Genomic DNA, 25,242 nt, shown 5'->3' on the forward strand with positions numbered 1-25,242 from the left:
AGTAAATGACGGTATGCATATTGTACCAGTGTGTGTCGATTGGATGTTTCATTTTACTCTCAGTGTTCAATTGAAAGTAAAAAGGACTTCTTTAACCCAGTTGAATATGTTAAACATTTCGTTTTTTCAGCAGGACCTTTGCAAACGGTATTGGTTTGTGGTCACGGAATGGCAAACAATGAAAAAGGTAATCAATGTTTCTGAATACAGAGTAGACTGCAATTACTTCTCCTTTATTGTCCAGAAGTGATTGACCGTAAGAAATTTAACCAATATAACCTTCCTAATAGTAAATTCGTCCACTTTTGCGCGTTAACTATTAGCCGTTTGTTTGTAAACACTTTTCATGAAACTGTCAAAAGCGAGCTGAAAATGGCAACCTAGCAACGGGCTTTGCATCGACCTGTTCTCCTTAATAGATCTTGGAGAATATGGATACATACATTAGTAAGCCGTCACATCGAAGTAGACAATGTTGACATCAAATGAAAATGGGTTGGATTCGATAATAGATACATACATCAGTAAGCCGTGGAAAATATTGACATCGAAATCGAAGATGTTGAGATCAATGGTAAACGTTATTTATTCAATTGAAAAACCCTGTATACGGTGAGATGAAACAGTGTGCGGTCAAAAGTAGAGCAATATGATTAAAATTATTATTATATTACTGTTTTTCAATTATCAGCATTCTTTGTACCACATGCAAATGTATGTAATGCTATAATTGACTAATGGACCGAAACAAAAATAAGCAGTTAAAAAACACATAAAAACGTCGTTTGATAATCCGCACTCGGTCAAGTGCGGATTACCGAGCGTGAACTGTATTGCAAGAACCTTTTATATGATGTTCAGAAAACAATCCAAGAATACATTTTAATCATTGGTATACATTTTGAATACAATTTATCCTTGCTGATAAATAATGCTTAAATAAAGAGTGCCCATTTTGCCCCGTTTTCCGCTACTCCGAAAACTTGTACCAAATAAATAAATGTTTTATAATGTTTATGAATCAACATTTATACGCGCTTTAATTGTTCCCTCCTGGACAAAAATAAATAAGTAAAAGAGTTTCTCTTACCAGCAGTGATTTTCTCCATTCAATTCTTGTACTATTTGGGTAAAAAGTTGTAAGTGTGTATAACCGCTGATTCTAATGTCTCTTTCTTTATATTTAAAGGCAGCTGCAACTCCAAGCATTATCAAAGGATACCCCCATGACACGAGACTAAAAAGTATATTAAGATAAAAAGCAATTTGTTGTGAGTAATCTCTTACTCTGTCTTCTATTTTTCATACAAACCTATAGTTAATCAATGTTTTACCCATTGTTGATTCTCGACTTGGGCAGAGATTGGTGTTTGAGCGAAATAAAACAAAAGCGTGATGACAACAACAACAAATCCAGCACAGTGATGCCAATTTCATGAAGAGCAATGCCAGCGACAGTGACAAACATAGTTCCGGGTCCTACAGAAGGAAAACATATTCTTAGGCTCTGAGTATTTAGCAAGCTGTATGAGGAGTACAAAAAGGAAGAGGAATTTTATTGTGTATGATCCAGGAGGATGATCAGCAATGACACTTTAGCAGAGTACTGCAGATGATTATCACGGGAATAACAACGACGTAAATTGATTAGAGTATTTTATACAACATGAAACTCCTATCGAGTAAAAGAAATCGAAGGGAGAGGTTATTCGTGTTAACCAAAGCACTCGTAGACTTACCCTTACTTTATATTTTTAATACGTTGAGCACATATTCTACTAGTTATCCGTGTATGTACACGATTATTACGTTTGAAAACAAAAGTACCTATTAAAACCTTTTTGACTGAAACATGACCAATATTTACTTCAGATGAGGCCATTTGTTTCACGGGTCTCAGGTGACTCGTCTGCCATGTGGAATATTTGTAACAGACAGTTTTTCCTCGAGTTACGCGACACTCTTCTTCTTAATAGAGTTGGAAGGTTGAGGCCTCCTATACCATCCGCTTTTAGAAGGTACAATCAGAGGTTTGACTCCCAGTTTTTGGAGGGGAAACTCTCGACACTCGAGTTACGTGAATTTGTAGTTTTGACATCTTATGTGTCAAATTGATACAATTTCCTCCAACAATTAACCAATTCAAAATAAATTATAGTTTTAATAAAAGTTTGAAATCGCTAAATACACAAAATTAATCAAATTTTCTACACGAATTGTATAAAATACAGTCATTGCCGCAAAATGTTGACTCTAAAGCCCTTTGTTGTTACGCCTGGTAACAATCTGTTTATTTTGGTAGCTGGTTAGACTTTCTTGTAACTGGCTCTCGCGTATAGGGTTTTCGCCGCACAGTTAAAAAAATAGTCTTTCTTCTTTCAATGTAAGTTTGCTACTGTCCCTTTTACGATGGCAGCATTTTACTCGATCAGTTGATCTACTTGACCTTGTTTGCCCTAAAGTTGACTGAAGATGAACCATCTCCCAATTGGCCCTAATATTGGAGATCTAGCTGTCTCGTATTTTCGTCCTTGTCTGTATGTTATAGCGCCATCTGAGGGATTTATTGCGACTTATTCGAGCTATTATCAAGATAGCTCAATATATGTAAACATTCGACTGACAGATCTGGCACGAGGTCGATATGGTGCCAACACCCTTATTAGACGGAGGAAAATACTGTCATTTCTCGATTGGCATTTATCTGTCAAAGGGGGCCTTTCCGTTTTAAGCTCGTAGGCTGAAATTTCAGCCTATCAGCTTTTTGCATTGTATATCTGTTTTCGAGCAGCTTTCTAAGAGGGTATAATATACAGGTGGGCTTACCCCAAGGTGTATGAATTTAGAAGACTGATTTTTATCGCTTCTGTTTCTGAATGAAGATTTTAAGAGTGTTTTGTGTATTCGTCATGCCTTCAGAAAGATTGTTTGAACAAAAGTTTTCACTCATCCTGTCAAAAAGTGATATTCAAATTTGGTTATAAAACATGCTTATTTATATAATTTAAAATATAACAATTGTTATACATATTTTGTAAGTTTTAATGGAGTGAAAAAAATGGGATGTATTTGTACGTGTAAAAACGGCTCTATAATTTATTAAATTTTAAAAAAAATTCACAAAAGACAATGAAAATACACGGTTTTTATATTGTTTTTGTGATTAAAACTTGCAATTGTTAAAAATGTGCTCAAATACCTTGTAAAATTATCATGATTCCTACAAGAGTCAAAATGATGACTTACAGACAAAAATAGGCGCGTCACTGTCAAAAATTTATGCGCACTGTCAAAAATTGATGCTTTAAGACCGCTTTACAGTCGAAGTGATCGTGAAATCTTCTGGTAAATCATTGACGATTTATTTATTTTTTTTTTACATTAAAATCTGGCGAATTCAGTCGCTCTGTCGGCGAGAAATTAAAGCCTAACCGTTCAAATAGACATAGAGCGACAACGTCGTGCGCGACAAAAAGTAGCTCAAAATTTCACTCAAAAAGTAGCTCTGTTTGCAAAATTGAACTACTTTTTGTCGCGCGAGACGTCGTCGCGTGCGACGTTGTCGCTCTATGTTTATTTGAACGGTAAATCAAAACAACCAACACAGGTATTCAAACAAGACTCGTTAGGACCATATCATCTATACGAATGATTCTAGAGGATCATCTAAATTCGTTTCCATGAAATTAGTTTTTTCATCATTCAAACATTTTATGCAATAATTTAAGAAACTTATCGTTCAACCACATGGATTTTAGCCGTTGACATTTTTCATGGTGAAATATTTTTCCTAAGAGACAAAACATTCGGACAGAACCGCTTCAACAATACAGGCGTCCCCCGAGCTACGACCCTCTCGAGTTACGACGATTCGCAGATACGACGATTTTGATGTTGACATTGAAAAGTTGTCATCGAGAAGAAATTGATGTATATTTTTGAATTTATGAGCTGATAACCGTTACACACACATTTCCAAAGATTCCACAACTACCCGATATTGAATATCTATATCGCGTAAACGACTTTTTGTGTAAAATTAATTCATTATTGAACATTATTTCAAATAAAAAACACGATATAATAGATTTCGACTCTTCAACTTCGGTTATAAACTTTACATTGACAGATATTCGACATGCGACTTTTTCGACTTACGCCTTGCGTTGGGACTTTTTTTCGGTCCCAAATACAGTCGTATCTCGGGGGACACCTGTATAAGCATTTCGCTACACTCAGATTTTCACACTTTGCTCGCGGTGAAAAATAATGTTCAGCGCGGAATGATAAGGAAACGCATTTAATTCATTATTTGAGCTTATTTTGCAGTTTCAATGGTTGGGGAATTAAATTCCATTTGTTTCGGTGTACAATGAGTAATATTACGATTTATACTCAATGAAAGATAACGAAAAATCAAAATTTCACGTACACGTTCACACGAGGTCTAAAGCGGGCTATAGAGCCAAATTAGGTACAATACAATACAAAAAACAACGGATACAGATAGGCAGAAGGCTCAGAAGGCATTTAAGGCCTTAGTCGCTTTAGAAGGCGAATTAAGATTTCAACCGAAACTTTCAAAGCTGTAACGGGTTCTCTTCGAAATATTTCAACTTTTTGATTCAACGAGTACAGATAGCTTGTCGCCATCTTCGCTTGTATATATACTGGTTTTGCACCCTTACTAATGTAACTGCCAAATAGAGCAGTGACAACGCTTTTGGTTCCGAACCGAGAAAGCGTGTGTTCAAATCCTGATTTTTTATGATCTTTTTTCTGTGATTATTTCTTTTTACATTAATATTTTCTTGCTATAATTAATATAAACAAAATTTTTGTGAACCAAAATGAAAATAATACCTTTTTAAAAAACATAATAATTACTCTATCTTCACCCATCATTATCAGGATGGGAGAAATATGCATCTCATTACTCATTTTATTAGATTTATCGAAATGAGTTTGATATATTAACACCTTTCAACGGGTTGGTCTTTAACAACCGAACAATGCAGACCATCATTAATAAAGTGAAATAGCTCAGAGCTTAACGCAAGAGAACATAACACGTAAATCGTGCTATCGAATCTCACGCTCATATCTGGGAACACTACAACAGTGCAGTGCTGAAGACGCTTGTAAGGTTTTCTTTTGACAGTTGCAATTTCAAATTTCAAATTAAAAGCGAAATTTTTCATTGACATATTTCAAAGGCATTTAATTACTGCTAAATGCACTGCTGATCGCCTTCAATTCGCCGGCGATTACAAGGCGATTAGAAGGCATTTAACGGAAATTTGCGGGTAGGGCGGATTCGGAGATACACTGGTGGACATAAAAATAGGAAAAAAAAATTGTGTGTTTTTTTTTTTGCGTGCACTAGGTGTGTCATCGCCAACAGTTCGAGGCGTACTGAATTTGCAATAGTCGAATTATGCCTTTTATACTCTCATTTTTGGTGCGCTACTTATCTGAGTTTTGAGTGCCGGCAGCGTTTTGCGGCAGTATAAAAGGAGAGCCAAATCGTGTTGAGCTTCATTCTTCCATCAGTGGTCAAGGTGAAAGGTTGCTGTTGAAAAATTCCACAAAATCATCATGGGTCGCGGAAAGCACTGCACACCAGAGGAGCGAAAACACATTCAGGGGCTTTATCGTGAGAACGTGCCAATCAAGACAATCTGTAAGGCGTTCGGCCGTTCACGGACGTTTGTGGACAACGCCATTCGTAGCGAGGCTACGGGTAAATCGACAGGTCGTCCGCGAAAAACAACGGCCGACGTTGACGCGCAGATTGTTGAGATAATCAAGGCGGATCCTTTCAAAACTTGCGCTCAAATCAAGCAGGAGCTTGGTTTGCAAGTTTCGGCGAAAACGGTGTCTCGCCGTTTACACGCCGCTGGGTTCTGTGCCCGGAGACCGCGGAAGGTTCGTAAGCTGCTGCCGCACCACGTAGAAGCGCGCATTCGGTTTGCCGAAGAACATTTAGCTGCATCCATCTTTTGGTGGAGTAAAATCATTTTTTCGGATGAGTCCAGAATCAATCTGGATGGTTCGGACGGCATTAAATACGTCTGGCGCCTTCCTAATCAGGCGTATCATCCGAAAAATACGATAAAAACCCGAAGTCACGGAGGCGGCCACGTAATGGTGTGGGGTTGCTTCTCCTGGCACGGCCCGGGTCCTTTGTTCCGTATCAACGGGACACTGAACTCGGAAGGGTATAGAAAAATACTTAGTCGTAAGATGTTGCCATACGCCCGACAAAAATTCGGAGACGAAGAGCATTACATCTTTCAGCATGATAACGACTCTAAGCACACATCGCGAACAGTTAAATGTTATTTGGCAAACCAGGATGTGCAAGTTCTACCGTGGCCTGCGTTGAGTCCTGACCTAAACCCAATTGAAAATCTGTGGTCAACTCTCAAGCGTCAGCTTAAGAACCAGCCTGCACGTTCAGCCGATGATCTATGGACACGCTGCGAGGTTATGTGGGAAAACATACCCGAAAGCGAATGCCGTAAGCTCATCGAAGATATGGCCAAACGCTGTCAGGAAGTGATAGCGAATAACGGTCATCACATTGACCGTTAGAATGTGTTTTCGCTCTGTGGAACACCGCAACACCTCCTCCCAACAACCACTTAAACAGTCCTTTTCAGGGCTACCAAATATTTCTGACAAGAACTATGTCTTTCGGTCACAGAAAAAAGTTCCTATTTTTATGTCCACCAGTGTACGTGATTTTATAAATTTGACAGTTCTTAGAGCAAATTGTACTGATTTGACACATCAATTGTAAAATTCCAAATAATTTCCCTTTTGATCGAAAGTTAAAAACCATTTCGAAGATTTTGTTTTTCGAACTAACCAAGAAATCGTGGGCAACCCTGTAAATAACAAAATAAGAATTAAAAACTTTATTATCATCTTCCAACAGAGAGCTAACTACGAGACCAATACATGGTATGCAGAACTGCGCTAAAGTAAAGGGAAAAAGTATGCCAGGTACCAAAGCTCTACACAGAACAAAATGTGGCACCACAAACTAAAACTACCAGCAAAAGACATAAAAAACTAATTTTGAAGCCCTTCACGATTCTAGTCAACTTTTTTATATGAAGTTTGACAGTTGGCTGAAATTATCCCTACCCGCAAATTTCCGTTAAATGCCTTCTAATCGCTTTGTAATCGCCGGCGAATTGAAGGCGATCAGCAGTGCATTTAGCAGTAATTAAATGCCTTTGAAATATGTCAATGAAAAATTTCGCTTTTAATTTGAAATTTGAAATTGCAACTGTCAAAAGAAAACCTTACAAGCGTCTTCAGCACTGCACTGTTGTAGTGTTCCCAGATATGAGCGTGAGATTCGATAGCACGATTTACGTGTTATGTTCTCTTGCGTTTAGCTCTGAGCTATTTCACTTTATTAAAGATGGTCTACATTATTCGGTTGTTAAAGACCAACTCATTGAAAGGTGATAATATATCAAACTCATTTCGATAACTCAAATAAAAGGAAAAATGAGATACATATTTCTCCCATCCTGATAATGAACGGTGAACATAGTGTAATTATTATGTTTTTTAAAAAGGTATTATTTTAATTTCGCTTCACATAAATTTTGTTTAAAGTAATTATAGTAAGAAAAATTAATTTAAAAAGAAATAATCGCAGAAAAAAGATCATAAAAATCTGGATTTGAACACACGCTTTCTCGGTTCGGAACCAAAAGCGTTATCACTGCTCTGTTTGGCAGTTACATTAGTACAGGTGCAAATTCAGTATATAAACAAGCTAGGATGGCGGCAAGCTATCTGTTCTCCTTGAATCAAAAAGTTGAAAGATTTCGAAGAGAACCCGTTAAGGCCGGGCTACATTGATCGTACTCGCAAGTGTAATTTTTATATTCACTAGCGCATTTGGCGGCGACCAGCGCAAGCTAGATGTGGCTATAATTTAAGTGCCAAAATTATTCATACTTGGTGTCTCATCAAGTTTCAACCAGGCTACCTGTTTGCCGTAGGAAATGTTGATAAACGTCCATAAATTGCAACAAAGTAGGCCGTTAATTGTTATTGTTGGACAAATCGTCATTCATACAAAGCGCTGGGCAACATTTTTCCCCATCTTCCAATCTCTATCCATCATTGGGTAAAATTATAGCCTCCTCGACCCAAAACGTTTTTTGACAGATAAATTATGTCAGCATCTAGCATCAACCCGCCGCCGCTAGATGGCGTACGCGTTCACAAAAATTACACTACGGAGTACGATCAATGTAGCCCGGCCTTTACAGCCGTGAAAGTTTCGGTTGAAATCTTTATTCGCCTTCTAAGGCGACTAAGGCCTTAAATGCCTTCTGAATGCCTTCAAAACCGTTTAATGCTGGTAGGGTTATTTCAGCCTCAAACCTAGATTTTGATTCGAGTACCTGCTCGAAAAAATGGCAAGAAAACATGTCTTGTTTTTCATTCTTCCCAAGGTGGATTAACTTTTAAGTTGGCAACCGGATACCCGGGTATTTTTTTCAACTTCGAACTGCAATAACTTTTGATTCATTGCTCCGTAGCCTCCCAACTTTGAATTTATGATTTTTTGGTGCATAAGTTGTAATTTTAAACAGCCTGTAAGTATTTTATTTTGAATTTTTTTTAACTTTACTACGTAAGTTGGCAACCAGCATACCCGGGTATTCCATACATTTTGTATGGAGAATGACGTTTCTTTTCTTCCTCTTTTCGTATTGTGCTTATTTTCGAGTCAAATTCAAGCGATTTCAAATTTCAATTTGACCGTTATTTTTATAATAAAATGAAAAAACTTAATGAATAAATGAAATAGAAGAGAATATATGGTCGGCATTACTTGCTTACAGCATTAAAATATAGAAAGCATTGTTTACCTATGAAAATCGTTAATTTTTTGCATCAAAACGTGTGGAATACCCGGGTATGCCGGTTGCCAACTTAGGTGTGTAAATCTGGTTGCCAACTCTACGGTTAAAGAGATCAAGTAGGACTATGTTGTATCGAAACAATAATGGATGTTAAGTCGTTCAGATTTGATTTGACTTACGATAAAAATCAACTTTCTGAATACATATACCTTCGAATAAGCCCACTTTGATAGCTGCTTCAAAACTGCTATACAATCCAACCAACTGATGGATTGAAACTTCAGCCAACCAACTTAAAAGGGAAAGAGGCCCAATAACAGATTAATGGCAGACTACGACTATTATAGAAATTATTAACTACACAAAATTAAGCTCACGGACAGAGGGACCTTTGCAGGGATCCACTCAAGCTCTGTGACTCAAAAACATAGACGAAGTACTTTACTTAACAACCTAAACAAAACTTCATGGAACAAATCTCAACATTGACAAATAGGAAATAATGCCTTTTATGCCGTCCAATATAGCAGAGGTTATGTTCTTACCAACACAATAACAGACTAATACAGAAGGGACCCGGAAGCTGGACTTCAGTACCGAATCGTCAAACGACCTCGAGAAACTAAAGAAGAAGAAGAAGGATAATCTTACCTGTACACCTCCAACTCCAATAACAAAGAGTAACTGACTCATAAACAATGAAGCTAGAAGACTTAATAGAGTTGTTCCTGCCAAAGATTTTAAGTCTGAAAATAAACTGGAAACATGGACCTTAAATTAATTGAGGAAATAGAACCTTTAGGCCACAAATACACGACGCACGTTTCCGCGCCCGTGAAAACGCGTACAACAATCCAGCTATAGAAGAGAAATGTCATTCGAACGTGATACCGCGCAAACGCAGAAATGCTCATGCTGGATATTTCTGAGGAACAGTTTTACTGCGTCCAGGGAAACGCGCGTCGTGTATTTGCTGCCTAACATTAAATTTTGTTTCCTTTTTTTGGCACAACAACTTTTTATGGTCAAGGCTAGTCTATACTACTAGAGGGCGTAGCTACCAGTGAGTTATTGATTACTCATGGGAGGATAGTCAGTTCTACATAACATGTAATTGTGCTACAGTTAAAATTAATGAATTAAACTGTCTAAAAATTGATTAAAATAAGGTGATTCCTTCTTTCACAATGATTACGTACTTGCGTTATTGGCTGGCATCGCGAATCGTAACGACCCCAAGCGCCACAGATTAAGCTTAAACGACTGGAAAATTGAATATCCATATAAAAAAAAATGAAAGCTCCACAGCTTCATTGGTTTGATCAATAGATGGCGTATTACAACTCATCATTATATTGCCATCCTTTTCTTGCAATGTGTTTCGACAAGTTGCATTTTATTATGACCTATATAGCCTTCTAACTTTCTGAGCAAAAATCTATGTAAATGGTCGTGTGGTTAGATACGTGGGTATCAACACCAATGACCATTGCTCAAATCTCACTTGCTTCAGTGCTGGTGGTTTCCGTTGGAGTTTAGTATTTAAACAATCGTATCGCCGTTCTAGTTCTAGCGATGCATAACTTCAATGCGAAACCATACAACAGTACAGAGGAAATGAGAAAGCTCTCCTCCAAGCGATGAAGCTTAACTGGTTGGGGTATCCCACCAACAGATAGCGCCACCAGCTTTTTTGCTATTTTTAGAATGCATGAGTCGTTTGGCGTCTGCTAAACGAAGTCTTTCTGTATTCCGTTTAGGTAGAGAACTTGAGTCGTTTAGAAGCCGTTTAGTGGTCGTTTAGTGGATTTGTGGCACTTGGGACCACAGTGTATATACGGGCCGTCTCCGAAATACACGGTTATAGGCTTATTAGACGATGGAAAGTTCTGTCATCCTCCCCAAATAGCCAGAATTGCTTAAGCTGCTCATTTTGGCACGCTAAAGATCGTTGCTCTAATTCGCCTTTTGCAGTAGTTAAACAGCATCAAAGTTCTATGTGGGTCTTTCAAACAGCGCTTAAGCAGCATCCCTATGCTACGTTGCTGGGGATTATTTTTCTTTGTGTTTTATTTTCAAGCAAGCGTCATCGATGAAATAAACAACAGGATTTGTTTTGTTTATGTACATGTGTATATTTTTAAATCCTTAATATTCATGAATTATACAAAATGTAACACAATTTACTGTACAATCACAATCACTTCACTCAATATTCCTCCTTCAATTAACTAGCTTAGGCAGCAGCAAGTCAATCATCTCGACGGCACCAGTCTTTGACACTTTGACAGGAGTCACCTCGTACTGATGTCATGCATTAAAAAGCTATAAAGTTCCACCAAGTTCGGTACACACTCTTAACAAGCCTTAAGGTTCTATCATGAACCCTACACACAGTGCTAATCAGCCGCAAAGTTCCAAAGAGTACCATGTGCCTGTTAAAATGCTCCATAGTTCCGCAAAGTACCGTCTATCTCTTAATTAGCCACAAAGTACGACATCGGAACGAATTTTCATTAAACAGCCCCAAATCAGCTATAAAGTACGAGCTGGCTATTTGGGTCGTTTGATATTTTTCCCAAAGTGGGTTTATTATACAGGTGGGCTTATCCCGAACAATTTGACAGCCGTGCTGTAGAAAAATGAAAACTAAATAACAGGAGGGGATTCGATCATTTGTTGATGTATGCGTGTGAATTCCAATGGCTGTTTTGGTTGATGTGTCGTAGTGTGGGTGAAAAACTACGTATCACAATCGAATCTCCTCCTGTCATTCGTTCGTCCAATATGGCCTTCCCGCCAATCCTATAAGCCCACCTAGTCCCTATACCCACTTTGATTTTTCCGTTAATGGGCTCCTTTCCGTGTTTAGATCGTAGGCTGAAATTTCAACCTATCAGCTGTTTGCATTGTACAGTAGTTTTCGAGCAGCTGTCAAAGTGGATATTATATACAGGTGGGCTTATCCCAAGGTGTATGTATTTAGAAGGCTGATTTTTATCGCTTCTGCTTCTGAGGCCCGTGGCAGGGCTCATCCGATGCAATTTTATCGGACGAGATTTATATGGAAATTGACAGATAACGTCGGACGAGCGATTTCGTCATGACGGAATCAAAATTTTTTATTCCGTCGGATCGTCGCATTTGATTTTATCTGTAAATGTAATCATGCAGTTTATGTACAATATGAACAATATGAAATTATTTGTTTATAATGGTTAAACCATTCAAATCATTCAAATTTTCGCAATATGAGCCGAAATAGTGTTTGACAGAAGCGTCCGATAAAATCGCATCGGGTGAGCGTTGCCACCGCCCTGAAAGAAGATTTAAAGAGTGTTTTGCGTATTCGTCAAGATACCAGAAAGCCTGTTGGAGCAAAAGATTTTAACCATCCTGTCAAAAAGTGACGTTCAAATTTGGTTATAAAAACATCTAATGACATTTCATTTATATGTCTGGATTGTTATACGCGTTTCGTCACCCGCGGAAACGAACGTCGTGTATTTTTGGTGTAGTAAGACATGAGAATGTTTCTCTCAGTTTTTAAATTTTCACCTATTTTTTTTAATTTCTTGAGCTTTATTATAAACAATCAAGAAATGTTTATCACTCACATTGTTTTCATCAAACACCAATAGAAAATTCAAATACTTGTATTGACTTTGACGAAAAAATCCTCTCCATAGCTAAATGGAAATGAGCTTGTCGAATTCCGACTTTCAGACATAAGATTGCGACATGACAGAAAAATACCAAACGAACGTACGTACGTTATATCGTCTAATACAGTGTTTATCTAACCAGTTCAACACTGTAAGCCTAATTTTCAATCCGTAAAATCCCAATTCAACATTGTCAAATGAATGTTGAGCGTGTACCGAACAACCAATGACAGATCATTCGAGTTTCCATTGTTATAGTTGAAATGTATTGCTTCCGATGTTGAGCTGGCTAGAGAAATCCTGTATGTTGTGTCTGCACAAATTAAACGTAAGACGGTGTACGTACGGCACAAACAGAATATGTATATTTATCAACTATTCTTTGGTTCGGTACAAAATAACACGAATGTAAATAAGGCACGCACACACACACGTAATGCGGGGAGAGGACGACTGGTCCTTCTCGCGCCGCGATCCTCACTGAGGACGTCACAGGATGAGAGCTCTGCTGTCAACAGTGAGGCCTCAGGATGAGGCAGCGGTCTGTTCATAACACTGTAAGCCTATTAATGAGGACCACAAACGGCCGCACAATAACGCGTATCTGTAATATCGGCGTAAGTCGAATTTCACGTTCTCCCGTCAAAACTTAACTTATTTTCGTGAAATTTCGCTTGGCGTGATAAGATTTAGCCATGATGCTCATGCTGGATATCTCAGCGGAACTGCTATAAGCGTTTGCACGCGCGTTGTTTATTTGTGGCCTAATTGGGTTTCAACACACTCTAATTGGGTGTGGCCAGATTTTATTGGCGGTTTTCGGTAGGAGCGTCAATATTTTATCGGTAGTTTTCGGTAGGAGTTTCAATTTGTATTACCAGCCCGTCCAATTTCATTGCATTTCAAGATGAATAGACACGGGCCTTAGTGGTCATTGTTGAACTTTTGGTTCTGGTCGCTAGTGATTTCCATATTTTATATCATATGGAATTTACTGCATTAAATCATTTGAGAAATTGTTTAATGACTTTTCGGTCAGTATTATGAGAAAATATGTAATTTTTGGTAGGATAAATGAAAACTCGATAGTTTTAGAGTGGTCATTTGTGAATCGGTAGGCATATCAAAAAAAAACGGTAGGAATACAGATAAATCGTATCGAGGCCCAATGTCTGCGTACAAACGGCGTCCACGGGCCTGCCCACGCCCGAATGCAGAGCCGATTACATACGATTATATCTTCACCATAAACATGAGAGGGACAGGGCTTATACCACGAACGTACCCGAAAGGTATGCATGCTTCACTCATCAGGATCTAAAGGCAAGGACAAGGCAAAAGAGACACAGAAAAGTTTCCTCACTCCTACACATGTCCTCTAGACGCGTTGTCTATGCGTCTCGCTCGGTATCACAGCGGCATACGGCAGGTAAGCAGTACAAATGCTGCTACCTGATACGCACAGATGTTTAACGAACACAACTATTCGGGTTGGCTCGGTAAAGGTCGTGTTTATCCGACAGAGTAGCCGGAACGAAAAGGCGCAAAATGGAAAATGTCTGATAAAATGTGATAAATTGAATTTGATTGAAAGGTGGAAAATGTTTGATAAAATTTATAATAAGTAATTTATAATTTATAATGGTTATTAGGTAATCTAATAGGGCGGATTTACGCACCCGTGAAATTTCGGTTCGTGTATTTTCCGCCTAAGCCTACTACTATTGTTAATTTGACGATGAAATACTATAATCGACCAGTAGTCAACTTTTTTAACAGTCGTTTATTTTGACGATTTTCATTCGCGATGCCACCCATTGTTAACTTACATTAAGTTAATGAAGATAATAACATAAATAATTTCAAATCCTTACCTGTATGTAATAAAAGCAAATGCTAGTCCAACTAAACTAACAGAGCTACCAAGGACTACTCCTAAAGCAATTAAACCTCCTTGTGAGCCCCATGCAGTGCTTAGAGATCCGTATGATATGTTCGCTGATGGTGGAAATCCATGGATATGTCCCGTGTAGAGAGTTTCCATTACTGTTTCTAGGACAAATAAACAGTAATTGTGAAGGTTACAACGATAATACTAGACGAAATAACGAAAACATCGAACAATAACAACTTTTCTTCTTTTGCCAAACCCTCTTCCATGTACCAATTGTTGTGCTATGTGTTCCAAATGTTTTGCTAACTGTGCACCAATTGCTGTGCTAGTACAAAAAATACGCTAGAATTGTTTAACCGTAGAGTTGGCAACCAAATTTACACACAAAAGGTGGCATACCCGTGTATAAGACACGTTTTGACGTAAAGAATTAACGATTTTCATAGGTAAACTATGTTTTCTATTTTTTAATGCCGTAAGCAAGTAATGTCGACCATATATTCTCTTCAATTTCATTTATTCATAAAGTTTTTTTTCTCATTTTATGATAAAACTAATGGTCTGTTTGAAATTGTAAATCGCTTGAATTTGACTCGAAAACAAGCACAATACGAAAAGAAGAAGAAGAGAAATGTCATTCTCCATACAAAATGTATGGAATATCTGAGGATGCTGGTTACCAACATACGTGGTGCAGTTTGAAATAAATCAAAATAAAATATTTACAGCCTGTTGAAAATTGGAAATTTTGCACCAAAAAATCGTAAATCAAAAGTTCCTGTAGTTTAAAGTTGAAAAAATACCCGAGTATCCGGTTGCCAATTTTAAGGTTAATCTAACAAAATGGATTTTCTACGCTAAGGTAAATGTTTTTCACAAATCACAAAATTAGATAACTAGATGTTGAAAAAAAAAACAATACTATATTAAAAATAAGCATTCGAACGACAATTTCGTACAATTTTCCATGTGAAATGACACAACTGTTTTTTGATATCTGATAGTTTTCTATGATAGTTATACAACGCCTACCACAACTATATGGACAGTCGGAAAACTCGTAAGAGATAGATAAAAACAGTGAATGTATGAGTGCTGAATAATGTTTCACATTTTCGAACATAGTTTTCAATATTTTTAAAAAGTTTGAAACGTTTTTTTTATATTAAAAAAATATTTTGTTAATTACTCTTATAAAACTTTAAAAAAACCGTAAAATAAGTTATAAAACACTTTTGTAAAATCGATAAAAAAGATTTTTGTGTAAAACCTTTCTAGAATATGTTATTTATATTTTAAACGATTTTTAATTGCGTTAGTTAGCACAAAAAAAAAGTTTTTCGGTGAGTCTTTATAGTTATGGTACGACCATAAATTTTTTTTTCGTAATAAGTCATGCAAAAACGTTTGAAAATTTTTGAAAAAAATATACGACGATGTGAAATAGTATTCTGCACAACTTAAAGATTCACTGTTTTCATCTATCTCTTGCGGAATTTCCGCAAATCGCGAAAAACGACTGTCCATATAGTTGTGGTAGGCGCTACAATTACAATAATAATAATATTATAATTTTTTATCCTAATGAATTATCAATGAATTTATCTATAATAGCGATTGCTATGCTTTTTAATATTTGTTCAAAAATTGTTGATTTTTTACGGTATTTTACGGCCGTTTTCGGTCGCCATTAACCGTGTACCTGTATAACCCTGGATAACAATTTGAAACATGAAAATGGTTTTAATAATAAAAAAAAGATTACTTATTTATTTACTCAGCTATTGATAAAACAGGATAATGATATGTTTTATTCAATGAAAAAGTATTTATTAATCGCTCATTAATCGCTTTAAAAAAGAGCCCTCTTACTTAATGTATTTTTTATTCAAAATGGCCAAAAACATAAATTGAATAGGTAATAATTATATCTTATATATTTAATTCATTAATATATATTTTCAATATTTTATATTTTCTACTCATTGGAAATGCTACTCCTATTTACAACTTTAAGGGGTTTTACGAACTTCCAATTTTCAGACTATGTTTCATAACCATAGTGTAATTAAACAATTAAAAATATTAAACCTGGTTTTTACTTATAATTTAAAAATTTAATCTCGTTGATATCGATTCATCTTAAAACAATTAACCTTTTTTCATCGCAATTTTAAATATTTGTTTTATTAAACTAATGTATACTGGTCGGTCACGTGGATGACAAAACTTACTTACATTTATCAACTAATCTAATTAAATCATCTTATTATGTACTTGAATTAAAATTTTATATTTTTTTAATTTATTTTTTTAATTTAATTTATTTAGAAATGCGTTCTCACACGGTATATTCTGCTAGAAAATATCAGTCAACACACACTGTAGTAAGGGAAGTCTAACAGCCTGTGGCGAATTTTTTTCAAGCAATTCAAGCTATCCATCTCTGTCAATCCAGGACAACAAAAATATTTTCTTAGAATCTTTTGACAGGCCGAGAGAAATATCGTGTTTTTAACATATTTTTTATCGCCCTCAAGCCAGATGTGCTCTAACGGTTGTATAACGTAAAGTTCTTATAACATGAAGATGTGTTTTACGAATTATTTTGTTAATTTAATATAATTGTATCCAGCGAATATTCGTGGTGTGTGAACGCAAAAACATTGGCAAATCTTTTTTGAAACTTGTTTTTACTGGAAGGAGAAACATTCGCGAAGAAAGATATGGTTTGTGAGAACGTACTTAACATGTTTTACAAAATTGTCTCGATTTGGAAAATCATCAACATGATTGTCAATTCCACAAAAAGAAGAAAAAAATACGACGTAATAAAAACAAATAAAAGAATGAAATTTAAAAATAAAGTAAAAATAGTGAGTGATATGATGATGTTTACAGTTTACATTACCTGTCTTCTTTTGAAATCAATATTCACGAATGCACTTATTTCCACAATACATATGCATCAATGATTTGACACTAATCAGTTTTGTATAAAACGTTATACATTCGTTCCAGATGTTTTTTTTTTTGTTTTGGTAAGTCATAAAATTACAACTTCCCAATAATTGTTTACATGCATGGTTTTGGAGAACAACCAGCGTCACATTCGTCACGTAATTCGTCGATGTTTCAAATCATTAACACAAAACCTACACAGAACAGAATATTTCCATTTCTGCGGCCATGAACAAGCACATATAACACAATAAAGATGCTTTTGTTTCAGTCAATTCCTTCTACATCACTTAGAACAACATTAATTGGTAACAAATCATAATTTATTCAAAATGCTTGGATAGATATGGGTTACTTTGTATGTGGTTTATAGCCGTAATAGCAGCAAGTTATTAAACGTTCTGATTATACATTTTCACTGTCAGATGGAAGAATAAAAGTTATGAGGTGAATATTCACCAGTACACTGCGCATGTGCCTAAAAAATATAGTCGCTCGATGAACATGACTTTGTCTGTTCATGTGATATGTTTTGTAATGTTTGATGTAAAACAATGACCGGAATAAAAAAATAGGATTTTTCGAAATCGATAAATATCATATTAGAGTTAATGTTTATGCTAAGCAAATCCTCAGGTTTTTTTTTAACATAACAAAATTTGGTTTATACTTTTACAATGTCAATGTATACATTTTCGAAAAAAAATGTACCAGTTTTCGGCAGTGTACCTGTTTTCGGCAGGGTAACTAAAAACGTGAAATCATGCAAAAACGCGTTAAAAATTGTCTCAAAATATTTTTGTTTTTAATAAAGAAATGCTCATTTGTTATTCATTTACGAAGTTTCACAACATTTCCTATCATACGATCCAGATAAATAAATAAAAAAATGTACCAGTTTTCGGCAGTGTACCTGTTTTCGGCAGGGTAACTAAAAACGTGAAATCATGCAAAAACGCGTTAAAAATTGTCTCAAAACATTTTTGTTTTTAATAAAGATATGCTCATTTGTTATTCATTTACGAAGTTTCACAACATTTCCTATCATACTTCTCAAAATATCGAACACAATGTGCAGAGTTCAGCATTTTTCGGCAGATTTGCTGTCAGCCAATAGTTCGTTATTAAGAGAACCAGAGCAATAAACGAATGAAAGTATGTTTTTTATAAAAAAATTGTGATTGCAGAATTTATTCTAGCCCGCTTGGAATTTTTAAATCACGAAAACCTAGTAAGTATTCACCTCCACTGCGGATGTCGACACATAATACGACGTTTCTTGTATCAAATATCATCAATTTCACGATACATAATTCAATAATTTAAGAAAAATATAATAATTTATAAGTCGGAGTCGTTGTCTATACCCGACATACTGTCTCTTTTCTTTAATGCCCACTTTATTTGTAACTCACATCAAAGAGACTGTAAAAACTGCCAGCAAAAAGATCAAAATGGGCAACATAAAACTAATAATTTAAATACTTTTCTTCACCAATCTTAGAAAAGTGAGAGTGTAAAACAGAAATAACAAGATTTTTTACTTTGTTTTTAATATTTTTCAGTTAATCATATTTTTAAAGCTCATCTCGCATTTTAGAATTGTTACCAATAGCGAAAGAATTTGTATAATGATGTGCTCTAAGTTTTCGCCAGAAAGCTGCACGTTCTTCAAAAAGCCCTGTTTCTAAAGCTACAATCGGTTCCTTAGAAGAATCTAATCTTCCTATTCGAAGATACCTCAGCGGAAAACTGTCAGCTGGACGCCACTCAGGTAGCAACTGATTTTGATCGGAAGTATTGTCCTTTTCATCCCCTGGAGTTGGATTGCCGGTGCGAGCAAAATTAATCCAAAGCTTTATAATAACGCGCCGTATCTCTAGCTCATCTTCAGTGGGAATAGCTGTCTGAAAGTTTGGAATTTCCTTTGCAATTGGGAAAATATATTGAAGTTCCTCCGCATGACAAACACCTAATTTCGAAAAGTAGAAATACAATAATTAAAGACGTATTCATCAATGCAGATATTAGCTTACCATAATAATTTTCTGCTCCCCCTTTAAATATTTCCGTGAAACTAGCAGAAGCTTTCTGAGCAAAAAGATAAACATATGTTTCTCCTATTTTGAATGTCGAGTTTCGCTTATTATGCCCTAACAAACGAATCCGCAAGTACTCATCCATGCCTGCTAAAAACCATGCATCCGAATACAACTGTTTTTTTTTTTGTTAAATAAAGATGGTTACATATTGCATTATAAAGTAATTTAGTATTGTGTAAGATAAATCAAATAGTTACAGCCTCAAAAAATTTAGTACTTACATTTGTTAAATTTCTCTCGGTTGCAGTTACGAGTTTCTGGTTTTTAAAGTAGAAACTATTTATTTTCTGTGTAATCTGTCGCTGCATCTCAGGTTCATGATGATCGTAATATAATGAAATAGGTAACGCACGTTCCCAGTGATCATTCAAACTCTTACGAAGCTCGGGGACATTTATCAGCGCTACATTATAAGAACGTATAAATCAATAAACATGTCTACTGCATCGCTAAACATGCGTCGCGTCTGAAAAAAACTCACATGCACTTTTTAGAGCTCCCTCATCAAACGTTAATCCAGTCATCCATGGAAGTTCAATAGCATGTGGCTCATATTCATCTCTAGGATGTTTTGTTATAAAAGCTCCCGGAATGTCAGGTTCTATAACAGGGGGAAATGGGATCATTGGATCCGTGTCCCAAAGCTGCAACGGATTTTGTGAATTAGTTTTGATGCTTATAGATATTTATATAAAAAATATCAATTACATAAAAATCATAGAACTTTCTTGTGATTTCTTCTGCAGGGACCTTTCGGAGACAATCCAGCATCTCAATATAACCTCCATCATTGGTTTTTGTACAGTTCAACATTTTACCCAGCTGAATAGATCGAGATCTTGCTACTCCTGGATGTGCTGGCTGAGCCCAGGCATCCAAATTTACTCCTGACTGAGAAATAACTCGATGAAATAAACCTTTCGATAAAGGTGACATCATGTGATATGTTCCACTTGCTCCCCCCGCACTTTCTCCAAATATAGTAACCGATTTCGGATCCCCTTTAAAAGAGGCTATGTTTTCATGAATCCAGCGTAGGACTAAACTTTGATCCTTTAAACCATTATTTCCTGGACAATCCACTTGTTCAGTGCTTAGAAATCCGAGGGGCCCGAGACGAAAGTTTGCTCCGATGTAGATAACATCATGTTCGAGCAAGAAATCAGGACCATAGAAAGAACGAGTTCCAGAGCCACATTGCCAACCACCACCATGAAAGAATACCATCACAGGAAATAAAACTGGATTTGTCATATTTGCATCCACCGACAGCGATCTTGGCCGCTCAGGCACATATACGTTTAGATGTAAGCAATCCTCAACACCGGAAATGGATTCGTCTCTGCGATAGGGATCTCGTTGTGTACATAATGGTGAATCAGTAGTTGCCATTAGATCACCTGACCAAGGTCCGTAAGGTACAGGGGCCTAAAAAATGTCATGAAATAGATCGAAATAAAGAGAAAAATGATCGAAATGAAAAATGAAATTACTCATAAAACGTGTGATGATCGCGTTTTAGTTACATAAAAAGTTAAATTTTTGTAATAGACTTTATTTCTCTCAAGAACGGCCTATTAGGTCGTATCACAGATACTTCACAAATTTAAATTATTCAAAATGCTTTCTTAACACTATTGAAATGGAATAGAGTCGGAAAGTCGTTATTATGTGCATTGTAATAATATTTTTTTCACCCAGCTCAAACATACAAAACGAAAAAAATGAATAACACTAGGCGTCTCCATACGTTTGCTGCTGATACCTCATTACAACTTGATTGTACTCATGATGTAATCTAAAGAGCAAAACTTGAATATCCGTTCAACATTGGTCGCGATTGCATACCCGATGATAAACAGCTGTTGTGAGTTGATTGTAAAAATTTTAAAATCATTTTGAGCTTTGTTATGGCGCATTCGAAACAATCATATGGCTTTGTTACGGCGCAATCAAATGAAATTTTCACACTCTACTTGTTAAATGGAAAAGATTATATATTGTTGCTCATTCTACGCACTATAAGCATTTTTACAGCAATGCTGTATGATTTTTCATCAAATCATTAAAATTATAAAAACGATTTACATCCATTCAAACTGTCAAAAATTATGTTGCCGAATTTGGAACGGCTTTTAGAATTAACAGAAACGTATGTAATACCGTCGTGTCCAGAAAATTCACGAAAAAGTTCTACATATATAAACAATAAAAGTTGTATCATTACAATTGATTTCTTGGATCAGGGATTTAATCGGATAACATAAAAATATGAACAACGAACGGTGCTCTCTAGAAATGTATAGCTAGTGCAAATCCATATTGCCCTGTAACAAAATTGTAATAAAAATTTAATCAAAAAAATCAATTGCATGTGTTATTTTAAAAAAAAGCTAGTTTAACTTAATATGAAATGCATTTTATTGCTATGCATTTTAAAGTAACATTAAAACGATACATTGTTAAACACAGATGTAGATTATAAGATTTATTTTAGATTTCAAGCAAACGGCAAAAGCCTTACAATATTGAAATCTAAAGTAATCTTACAATATTAAAACGCTAAACTGTTTTTTACCAATTTTAACACTAGGTTTACGGAACCCGTCAGTTTGACTGAATTAAAACTTTGAAGTGAAATATTAAAAATATCTTTTGTTTAATTTCGATTTTTACGTTTTGTAAATTTAACTGTATAGAATATGGGCTTGTAGCATAAGTATTATTTTATTAAATTTAATAGATTTTCAGATACATATGCGGTATACCTATCTCAACGGAACCCGTCAAATTGACGGGTGGGATCATTACATTTAGATAATTTAGTTTAGTTATAACATTTTTTTCCACAAATGTAAATGTAGGAGTGAAAGAAAACTATAAAACCAACCATTTTCACAGAAACACAGAACGAGTAACACAGAAAGAAAACTAACCATTATCATAAAACAAAACTTGATAAATCAAATATCTATATTGGCCCCAAACAAAATTGGTAATCAACTTATTCCTCATGTTTTCCGAAACTCCCGCCGACATCGGTTAAAATGTGGCATCGAAAAGTTGTAGGACCTCGTGTTTGTGAACAATTACGATTATTAAAAGAAATTAGCGTTGTTCAGTATTTATGTATTAACCGAAACTTGTTAAAAAAATTACCATTGTAATAAAAAAGCCTTTAATGGTTTTATAAATACGTATAAATACGTATTTTTATCCACCGGGATGACGAGTGTTCGTAGAGATAGGTATATTAGAGACGCCCGTAGATCTAGTGTTAATATTGGCCTATGAAAAGCGATGACGCTAAATCTCGCTGTCTCATACCTTGTAATTATTTTAATTTATTTTGAATAAATACATTTTATTATTTATAATAATAAAAATGATAATGATAATAATAATAATTATTATTGTTATTATATAATTTAAGATCATACTCACTCTAAAACGTAAATCTTCAATTGGTGGTTTTGCATACGGTATTCCTAAAAACGCGAGAATGCCTTGACCACTAAATGTGTTCAAATATCTTCCAATAAGTCTACCACCATGAGGTAAAGTGATTTTTAATTTATCTGAAGTTCGCCCATCAGTTGTAATAGAAGTGATAATGACGATGAACAATATTAGTTCAACATTCGTCCATTTTTGCAACGCGAAGCTGAAACACATGGCTTTTTAACAGTGAAATAAACTCTAGCCCAATATCATAAAACAGACACTTTAGAAACTATCACTTATCCATATAATCGTAACCACTTGCTAGTTGAAGTCGCTGAAATAGCATCAAGCAACCAATGGTATAGTTCACAATACAAAATCGGTACAATAATATAACATTGATCACCTACAATACACCTAAAACAAGCTCAACAGTGTATATTCAACTGTTACGCACAGCTCTCATAACTGACTGAAGTAAAAAAGATATACTTTAGAGCTTTATACAGATCACTCTTACACCAGTCAAACATGTTTAGCAAACAGGTGTTGAAACTAGTTTTGGAGGTGGAAGCTCTGACATCATGGTGAACCTCGTTTAGACTGCGACACAAATTAATCTTTGAATAATCTCCCTAATCACCAAGCCATCTAACAAAACAATATCGAAAAGTGCGTGAGCAAATATTTTCATTATTTCAATACTTTTAGTTTAAACAACGAGTACATATTCGAGATAATATTATAACGAATATTTCTGTTGTAGAAGGCATTTTGGTTTTTAGGTACCGCGAACCGGTTTTCAAATATCAATTCATCACAAAAAGATGACCTTGCAAAACTAGATTTTTTTCGGAGTTTGTTATTGTATTTGTGATAAATATCCCTAGAGTAAAACGAAGTGTAGTCGTTTGGATACTTGCCGGGTTGAATTGTACAAACAAATGACCAAAAAAATACATCTAACACATAAAATACATTTGATTATTAAAATACAGTGTTTACCACTAAAATGTTTTTTTAATGCTTGACAGACTCTTGCTTTACTGTATTGTGTTATTATTAAAATTACTTCCTCTACCAATTGTTTCATCCTTTTTTAAAGGCGGCATCGGTTTAATGATAAACTGTGAATATTGCCCACAAATTGACCTTCTGAAGTCTTTCAAAAATTTGTTGAGTATTTTTAGCTAAAGAGTTTTGTGAGTGGTTGCAGTTATTTAATTATTGTTGATTAAACATTTGAGAAAAACAACCTCAACTGCTGTAAGTTATATTAAATTAAGTTATATTAAATATTAAATATACTCATTGGGGGATTGTATGGCATATTAAAATGTCTTTTTTAAACCAAAAAAAGCTCAAATCATATTCATGTGCTAGACCTACCATACAATTACTTTTTGTAATAGATTTATTAGATAAAAGAAAGTACTGTCAAAATCGTTTCCCAAGCGCCACAGATTAAGCTTAAACGACTGGAAAATTGAATATCCATAGAAAAAAAATGAAAGCTCCACAGCTTCATTGGTTTGATCAATAGATGGCGTATTACAACTCATCATTATATTGCTATCCTTTTCTTGCAATGTGTTTCGACAAGTTGCATTTTATTATGACCTATATAGCCTTCTAACTTTCTGAGCAAAAATCTATATAAATGGTCGTGTGGTTAGATACGTGGGTATCAACACCAATGACCATTGCTCAAATCTCACTTGCTTCAGTGCTGGTGGTTTCCGTTGGAGTTTAGTATTTAAACAATCGTATCGCCGTTCTAGTTCTAGCGATGCATAACTTCAATGCGAAACCATACAACAGTACAGAGGAAATGAGAAAGCTCTCCTCCAAGCGATGAAGCTCAACTGGTTGGGGTATCCCACCAACAGATAGCGCCACCAGCTTTTTTGCTATTTTTAGAATGCATGAGTCGTTTGGCGTCTGCTAAACGAAGTCTTTCTATATTCCGTTTAGGTAGAGAACTTGAGTCGTTTAGAAGCCGTTTAGTGGTCGTTTAGTGGATTTGTGGCACTTGGGTTGATATTTTTCTGAAAAACTCAGTCTTTGATTCTAAAAATCCTGTCGTACGTGTACAAAGAGAAGGAAATTTTTCAGACAGTTTTTAGATTTTCCACCCAATTTATTGATTTACAGAGTTTTATTACAAGGAAATAAGTGTCGTTTATCGTTCATGATGTCAACAAACAACTACTGTTTTCAAACGATTTTCAGATTAGTCGTGATGAGACAAAAAAATCAAACGAAGATGACAA

The 25,242-nt window shown here is 35.5% G+C and overlaps 2 protein-coding genes across 6 annotated transcripts in view; both read right to left on the bottom strand.

The window, feature by feature from the left end:
• Nucleotides 1–18,288, bottom strand: part of LOC121603757 (adhesion G protein-coupled receptor L1-like) — a 38,740-nt gene extending 20,452 nt beyond the window's left edge. For 2 of the 4 annotated variants that reach the window (XM_041932961.1, XM_041932959.1), the window contains exons 1-5: nt 17,374–18,288; nt 14,443–14,620; nt 9,555–9,660; nt 1,313–1,479; nt 1,091–1,237 (exon numbers count right to left, since the gene is read on the bottom strand). In XM_041932961.1, coding sequence (XP_041788895.1) covers nt 1,091–1,237; nt 1,313–1,479; nt 9,555–9,660; nt 14,443–14,612 — 590 coding nt within the window. In that variant the 5' untranslated portion in view covers nt 14,613–14,620; nt 17,374–18,288. Of the gene's footprint in view, nt 1–1,090; nt 1,238–1,312; nt 1,480–9,554; nt 9,661–14,442; nt 14,621–17,373 lie in introns of those variants that run through there. The other 2 variants (XM_041932960.1, XM_041932962.1) reach the window with 2 other exon arrangements.
• Nucleotides 18,289–18,581: 293 nt separating this feature from the next.
• LOC121603756 (juvenile hormone esterase) lies at nt 18,582–23,468 on the bottom strand. 2 transcript variants are annotated; one of them, XM_041932958.1, is made up of 7 exons: nt 23,380–23,450; nt 22,970–23,303; nt 20,234–20,953; nt 20,007–20,169; nt 19,747–19,928; nt 19,460–19,637; nt 18,582–19,395 (listed from the first exon to the last, which is right to left on the bottom strand). In XM_041932958.1, exons 2-7 carry the CDS (start codon nt 23,198–23,200, stop codon nt 19,001–19,003), a joined length of 1,869 nt encoding a protein of 622 aa, XP_041788892.1. In that variant the 5' UTR covers nt 23,201–23,303; nt 23,380–23,450; the 3' UTR covers nt 18,582–19,000. The 2 variants fall into 2 exon arrangements, with proteins under 2 accessions (XP_041788892.1, XP_041788891.1); XM_041932957.1 differs by having other exon boundaries at nt 22,970–23,468.
• Between the last annotated feature and the right edge of the window lie 1,774 nt (nt 23,469–25,242).

This window comes from Anopheles merus, chromosome 2R (genome assembly GCF_017562075.2).
Source record: "Anopheles merus strain MAF chromosome 2R, AmerM5.1, whole genome shotgun sequence".
Taxonomy (NCBI): Eukaryota; Metazoa; Arthropoda; class Insecta; order Diptera; family Culicidae; genus Anopheles; species Anopheles merus.